The sequence below is a fragment of the Trachypithecus francoisi genome, unplaced genomic scaffold (assembly GCF_009764315.1).
Source record: "Trachypithecus francoisi isolate TF-2019V2 unplaced genomic scaffold, Tfra_2.0 Lachesis_group5, whole genome shotgun sequence".
Classification (NCBI taxonomy): Eukaryota; Metazoa; Chordata; class Mammalia; order Primates; family Cercopithecidae; genus Trachypithecus; species Trachypithecus francoisi.
In genome coordinates this window covers 61,097,072-61,104,674 of record NW_022681470.1, presented here as the reverse complement: position 1 = coordinate 61,104,674, position 7,603 = coordinate 61,097,072, and the positions used below count along the sequence as shown (strand labels likewise).

At 51.1% G+C, this 7,603-nt stretch overlaps 1 protein-coding gene across 1 annotated transcript; it reads left to right on the top strand.

Annotated features, from left to right (window-relative positions):
- The first annotated feature begins 730 nt into the window (after positions 1 to 730).
- Positions 731 to 7,049, top strand: KISS1 (KiSS-1 metastasis suppressor). Its single transcript, XM_033197525.1, has 3 exons — positions 731 to 837; positions 4,494 to 4,634; positions 6,602 to 7,049. Exons 2-3 carry the CDS (start codon positions 4,532 to 4,534, stop codon positions 6,913 to 6,915), a joined length of 417 nt encoding a protein of 138 aa, XP_033053416.1. The 5' UTR covers positions 731 to 837; positions 4,494 to 4,531; the 3' UTR covers positions 6,916 to 7,049.
- The last annotated feature ends 554 nt before the right edge of the window (positions 7,050 to 7,603 follow it).

Sequence of the window (7,603 nt, the reverse complement as noted above, 5' to 3'; positions counted from 1 at the left end):
TGTACTGCCACCTGGAAGTCCTCTCGCTGTACCCCTGGCACTTCCCAGGTGCATCCACCTTCTAGAGCTCCCATTTCATCCTCCTTGCTCATAGCCGGCTGCTTACCTAAGGTCTCTGACCATGCCATAGCGTATTCACCTCAAAACCCTGTGCTGAGGAAGTGCTCAGTAACCAAGGAAAGAAGGAAAGCAGGAAGGAAGAAAAAAGGAGAGAATCTCCACCACCTCCACCCTGCGCCAGTCACAGGGCCTAGTCTAGGAGCCGCCTGGAGACCCACGCTGACCTGGCTTTAAGGAGTCCCTAGGTTAGCCTGTGCCCTTCTCCTCCCCTCTTCCTGTCCTTTTCTACATCTAATTCAGACTAGGTGTGTCAGTGGCTCTTGTCAGAGAGGAAACAAGGCATTTCACACTGACACCTCTCCCCGCCCTCCTCAAATAGCTCATTTCCATGTTGTTTGGGGGCAGGATGGGTCCTCTGGGTGGGAAGAGGGTGTGGAGGATAGAAAGAGCCTGTGAGAAGGAGAAAGTCCCGCCTCGGAGGGCCGGGGGGGGGGGGGGGGGGGGGGTGGAGAGGCTGCCTCCAGTCACAGAGCCCTGAGGCAGAGGCCTGCCAAGGTGCTGTGCTCTCCAGGAGGGTCTGAGGAGGAGGGAGGGGCAGCAGAGTGGGCCTGTACTTAGAGACGTCACCCTGGGCTTTATAAAAGGAATGTGATCAGGGAGCTGGGGAGAGTGAGCCTGGGAGCCCAGCCACCCACCCTCTGGACGTTCACCCAGCCAGGTGGTCTCATCACCTCAGAGGCTCTGCCAGACTCCCGCCCAGGCCAGAACTGAGGCAAGGTAGGCACACTGTGGCGTCCACCCTCGGGAAGGGGGTCTGCCCTGACCTGGGGATGCTCCAGAGGGGAGCAGGGAATCCATTCTAAGACGGACAGATGCTTCCTGGCTGGCAAAGGCAGGGGAGGGAGACACTGATCTTTCCTATTTACCGGCCTGGCCAGATTATCCTGGGATGCCTGGGTGAATATACTGAGTTGCACTTTATTTGTGAAGCTAGCACTCTGGGGATCCCGAGAGCTCTCTCTTGCTGTGGCTGGAATTAGAGACCACAGACACTCGGATGGACCTGGGGAACCCCTCAGGGCTCCCGAGAGCAATGGGGCTCCTCTGAGCAGCTCCCCTAAATTACGGATGGCAAACACAAGCCTCACCAAGGGCACCTACCTACCTACCCACTAAGAACTAGGGGCCACCTCATCCAAAAGCTTTCCAACCATGCCTGGAATTTCTCTGTTACTCACTGGATACAAACCCCCCAGGGTGGAGGGAATCACAAAAATTGTCTACAGCAGGTCGGCCACTCATGGCCCCTTTCCAGATAATTCATTTCTACCACATATATCAAGTGCCCCGATGGGCTGGGCAGTGAACGAAGAGTTGAGGGAATCTGTGTGTATGTGTGTGTGTGTGTGTGTGTATGATGTGTGTGTATGGGTGTATGTGTATATGTGTGTGATGTGTGTGTGCATGTGTGGTGTATGTGTATGATGTGTGTATGGGTGCATGTGTGGTGTGTGGTATATGTGTGTGTATGATGTGTGTGTATGGGTGTATGGGTGTATATCTGTGTATTGTGTATGTGCATGTGTGGTATGTGTGGGGTGTGTGTGTATGATGTGTATGTATGGATGTATGTGTGTATATGTGTGTGATGTGTGTATGGGTGTATGTGTGTATATTGTGTGGTATGCATGCACGTGTGTGGTGTGTATGATGTGTGTGTATGGATGTATGTGTGTATATGTGTGTGTATGATGTGTGTGTATGGGTGTATGTGTGTGGTGTGTGTGCATGTGTGATGTGTGTGGTGTGTGTGTGTCTGGTTATAGGTGTGTATATGTGTGTGGTGTATGTGGTGTATGTGTGTGTATGATGTGTGTATATGGGTGTATGCATGTAAATGTGTGTGATGTGTGTGCGCGTGTGTGGTGTGTGTGTATGATGTGAGTATGGGTGTATGCGTGTATCTGTGTGCGGTGTGTGTGTAGTGTGTGTATGATGTGTGTATATGGGTGTATGCATGTATATGTATGTGGTGTGTGTGCATGTGTGGTGTGTGTGGTGTGCGTGTATGATGTGAGTATGGGTGTATGCATGTATATGTGTGTGGTGTGTGTGTGTATGTGTGTATGCATGTATGTGTGTGTGGTGTGTGTGTGCATGTGTGGTGTGTGTGCTGTATGTGTGTGGTGTGTGTGTGTGTGTACGTGTGCCGGGGTCAGGCAGAGTTCTCCCATGGCGCACATGGTAAGTGCATCCACAATGGGAAGGAGGCACTCGGGGGGGAAAGGGGAGCAGGAAGAAAGAGCACCACCCTCCAACGACACAAGCCCACTGCCCTCCTTCCTCGCCCACCACCCTACTTCTGCACAGAGAACCAGAATGCTCCATCTGAAATGTACATCTACACACATTCCTGTCTGGCTCAGACCCCTCCAGGATGAAGCCCCTGCAGGGCCCCTTCCCCAACCTTGTCACTCGCTTTCTCTCCATGCAAAGCTCCACCCTCTTGTCTAGCTAGAGGGCCTGAAGTTCCCCTTGCACCCAGCCCCTGCCCCTGCTCCAGCACCTTAGCACCGTGCCTCGAACACTTTCTATAAACCTTTCAGTGATTCATGCTCAGAAACAGCTCAGGTGCCACCCCCTGCCAAAAATCTGCCTCGACCCCCTAGGTCAGGTTCCCCTGGTCTCCCATATCCCCTTGTGGATTCACATGCATCCAGTGTGTCATTTACAGTGTTATTTTGAAATGGTCTGCTGATGAGTCAATTTCTCATACTAGACTTGAGATCCTGGGGGCAGCAACTCCGTCTTAGCACACCTGTGCACCCCTACCACCTAGGACAGCACCAGCACCTAGTCGGTGCTCAAGGAGTGATTTTCAAAACCCAGACCCTGTGCATCCACGGTCTGAAATGCTTTTACACTGTTCTCTCCAATGAATTAATGCTACCTCTACTCCATGCCCCAGCTCTGGGCCTTAAGGCAAATGCAGAAAGCTGTGGTCTGGGTCTCAACTTGTCACAGAATCAAAATCTGCAAGGATAAGTAAACTTCTGAGCAGGCGGCTGGTGGCCAATCTGATCCAGGGTTCTTATTTTATAGATGGACCAATGATGTCTGGAGATGGGGGTGACTTGCTCACATTTCACAGGGAATGAAAGCAGAGCTGGGGCAAGATTCAAGTACTCCTGATTCCATTTCAGGGTTCTTACTCTTTACTACATGCCTGAGTCCTGCAGGGAGCTGGGTGAGGAATGGGGGGGTGGAGGTGGGGGTGCAAGAGCAGGGAGATGCATGGGCCTGAGCCACCGTTAGAAGCTGATGGGCACAAATGGTTCTCATCCCCCAGTCCCCCTTCCCCAGGGAGAGTGGCTCCAGGCTGTGAGTGGGGCCAGGACAATCTATTTGCTCAGCTGGCAGTGCTCCTGCCTCCCCAGCCTTTTGTCTTTAATCATGTTTGTTGGACAGTCTTAAAGTGTCTGGTGACTTTTTCAAAAAGAAATTAGACTTGGGAGCTGGAAGAGGTGGGGCAGGATGTGTGGGGGGTCGGTGGGGCAGAGCAAGGCAGGGTGATGGGAAATGGTGTGAGGATCAGGGCACATGGCTCCCATCTCAGCAGCCAAAATGATGAGGCCAATTCAATTCATAGCCTCTCAGAGTTCACAAAGAATAGACTTTGGAGATAATTGACCTGATAAATCAAGGAAAGATTTTTCTTTTCCCTGAATGATAGGGCAATAAGACAATTTAATGACCATCTTCAAAGCTGTGAAGGGCTATGAGAGAGAGCAAGATGATTGCCTCTTTCTTTTTCCTTAGAAAAGAAAAAGAATTAAGTTTCTCTTACAGCAGGAGAGAACAAGGTCAGATTCAGCATATGGATGGGGAGAGTGGAACACAGAAAGTTGTGGATTTGTGCAGAACCCACCATGGAAAGAAGAAGTGCCTGCTGCCAGGCTCCAGAGAGAATGTTGGAACCTCAGAGTCCCCCACTCAGTGCCCTGAAGTCCTTGCCCTGCTTCACCCCTCCCCAGTCACTCCTATACATGGCATCTCACCCCACCTTTCTCCAACATTCCTCTCAAGCAACCCTGAGATTCAGAATCCTGGCCATTCTTTGACCTGAGTAGTCTTGCCCCTTCCACCAAATTGGGTCTTTCCTTTTTTCCTTACTTTACTGGCCTCATCTCCTCCAGGAAGCCCTCCCTGATGACCCTCACCTAGCATGAATTCAGCTTTAACTACACTGTGCAAAGAGTCTCAATCCCATTTCACTGATATATTTGTTTAGACTCATCCCTCTACCGGGTGCCTCCCAAGGCAAGAACTTTCCCCTCTCTTGGAGGACTGTCCCTTTTGCACTGGGCTCTACCCTCAGCACCCAGCCCAGATCCCGTGCCTGCCCTAATCTTTGTTCCCTCTCTCTGTCTCAGCCTCAAGGCATTTCTAGGACCTGCCTCTTCTCGCCAAGATGAACTCACTGGTTTCTTGGCAGCTACTGCTTTTCCTCTGTGCCACCCACTTTGGGGAGCCATTAGAAAAGGTGGCCACTGTGGAGAATTCTAGACCCACAGGTATGTATCCTCCGGGGAAAGGAGTGGGAGGGAGCAAGTGAGTTGTTGCAAAATGAGCTTTCCCGTATTTTCCAGCTAGTCGACTGGCGTGAGTTTAACATTGCATTTGGTGGAAATCTAAGCCTGGCACATGCGCAACTCATTGAGGGCTCCCGTTAACCCTGCAAGTGAGGGATGCCATGCCTCTGTGATGGCCTCAGCCCGCCCACCGAGGTTCCAGGGCTTGTTAACCCCTGAGCTCCTTCATGGTTTCCTCACACTGTGTTCTCCGCTCTACGTCAGCAACCCCTCTGTGCCGACGCTGAGAAGGAACTTCATAGGCAACCTTCCTTTATCAGTGACCTCAGATTCTTCGTGAAGAATTTGAAGAAAAAAAAAAACCTAAACGAAGGGACAGATATTTGATACTTATTAACTTTTGGGGACAATGAACTGTCTCCAGGTCACTGGGGAACTGATGAGCTGGAAAATTTGAGACCCACAGAGGTAGACTTCCCCAGAGTCACTCAAACACTGTGGAAACCCAGCAGGTGTCAGAGCTCCCCAGGAGTGTGTCTGGTGAGTGGCACAAGCTAGAACAATACTAGTCCCCAAGTCAGGAGCTGTGGCTTGGCACACTTCCTAGTGTCAGCTTTCTGGGCAAACTAGAACCCATGACTTAGCTTCTCTGGACCTCAGTTCCTCCAGCTATAAAACTTGGGGCATGCCCTCTATACATCTGATGTCATCGTATATGCCCATAAGACCTCCCAGAGCACAGAAGACACGGCCCCGGGTGTTGTTTGCCAAGCGTGTCTCCTGTCTTGGGATGAGGCCTTTTTCTGGTTGAAGGAGGCTTCCCCAGACAATAATCCCACACTGCCCAGGGACATAGAGTTGTTGGCTCTTTTTGGCAAAAGGCTTTAGGTGAGGTCACCAACAGCAGCCTGAACAGTGATTCACTGCTGGTCTAGTGTGTGTAACTGGGGAGGAAGCCATCCTCCTCCTATCTCAGCCAGGCCCTGAGCAAGGGCGGAGGGACCTCGCAGGCGACAGCCATTAACTCTGGACCAGGTCCACACTCCTCTTTTCCAGAGTGTGCCAGGGCATGGAGGAGCGGGGCTCAAAGCCAACTCCCACCCTAGCACATCCATTCACACCCATTCACACACCAGACCTCGTTTCCACTAATCTCTTGCTGCAGTGGGCTGGGGTTATTGTCTACTCAGAGCTAGTTGCCCTATTTTACAGCCAAAAAGTACAGTGAACTTAATGAGCCTTGCATGTGAAGTGCCTTCCAAATTAGCCTTGTTAATCCTCAGAATGAAGGAGAGAAGTTATACCCAGGATGGAGGAAGACAGCTAGTTAAGGTGACCTAGATAATTTTTGTCTCTCATTGAGTCCTTATGTAGCTTATTGTGGAGGTGGGGGGGGGGGGTCACAATTCTTATCAAAGACCATTGTTGGAACACAGGTGTGTGGGGCCACAATGACTTAGTTCCACTTTCTTGATTTCTGTTACTACACGTTTTTAGCTTTTATGTATTTAACAAGCATTTATTGAGGCCCTACTGTGAGAAAGCCACTGTTTCAAGCACTATGAGAGATACAGAGATGAATTAACATGCCCCACTGCCCAGGCTCCTCACAGCCAGGAAGGGGCCCAGAGCTGGGTGTTCAGCAAATACTTTGGTTTTCTTTATTTCAATGCCCTACCCTGTTTGTTTCCTAAAATGAAGTAACATAATATGAAAGTTATTTAAGATAATTCTGGCAAACATTCTAAATCAAAGCTATGTTGGAAGAGGGAGGCACCTAGGGCCTAATCATCCCAGCTAAGATGATCGTGCTGGTTCTGCATGGCATTTAGCCTTCCAAAAGGTCAAAAGGTCAAGGAAGGAAAAGAAGGATAGGATGGGATGTGAGGAGGTGGTGCAAAGCCTTCTTTCCGGACCCTGGCCTCATCTTTCTGTGCTCTCTGTCCTAGGCCAGCTGCTGGAATCCCTGGGCCTCTTGGCCCCCTGGGAGCAGAGCCCGCCATGCACCGAGAGGAAGCTGGCTGCTACTGCCAGGCTGAGCCGTCGGGGGGCCTCGCTGTCCTCGTCCCCTGAGAGCTCCGGGAACCCCCAGCGGCCCGGCCTGTCCGCCCCCAGCAGCCGCCAGATCCCCGCACCCCAGGGCGCGGTGCTGGTGCAGCGGGAGAAGGACCTGCCGAACTACAACTGGAATTCCTTTGGCCTGCGCTTCGGCAAGCGGGAGGCGGTACCCGAGAGCCACGGCAGAGGCGCTGGGCGGGGCTGAGGGCGCAGGTGCTGGGCAGTGAACTTCAGACCCTAGAGGAGTCAGAGCACGCGGGGCGGGGAGGACGCAGGGCAAAGGGAGGGGGCCCTGGAGCTTCCAACCCGAGGCAATAAAAGAAATGTTGCATAACTCACCGACGTGTGATCTGTGGCTCATTTTTGCAAGCGCTCTGATGAGGCTGTTCCCCTTCCATCCTCAGTGGATGGTTAGCTGGTTTCAAGAGGCCTCTGGTGTCATTAAGGTCAGTGCTTCCAATACTAGATGTAATGAAGGAACAGGCAGTTAGTTCTCCAATCCATTGCAGATTGGTACTTAAAAAAAAAATTAAAATGGATCACTGAAACTCTGAAAATTTTAAAAACAACAAAAGAAGACCAAATTGGATGCCGCTGGAATGTTTCAGTGATATCAAATTTCTATAAAAATTTCTGGAGATGTCCTCAGAATGCCTAGACTTATCTCCCTGAGGATGGGTAACATTTTGCAGAGGGGCATGGCTCACTGCCACACTTTGAGTAGTACTGGGGAATAAGGGTGGCATGGGGGAGATGGACTGATTAAGTACCTTTCCCTTTCCCATGGAAGTTAGGCAGCTTGATCTGGAAGATGATGCCAATCACTACCCTGTCCATTAAAGCTTAAATATCATCCAAGCCCCACAGTCAGACCTCTGCTGGGGTCTTGGATG

What these genes read in the sequence shown, in the direction of transcription:
- KISS1 (XM_033197525.1), top strand. Translation starts at nt 4,532, where the DNA reads ATGAACTCACTGGTTTCTTGGCAGCTACTGCTTTTCCTCTGTGCCACC. An exon ending in GGAGAATTCTAGACCCACAG is followed by an intron (nt 4,635 to 6,601) that starts GTATGTATCCTC and finishes TCTCTGTCCTAG; the next exon opens with GCCAGCTGCTGGAATCCCTG.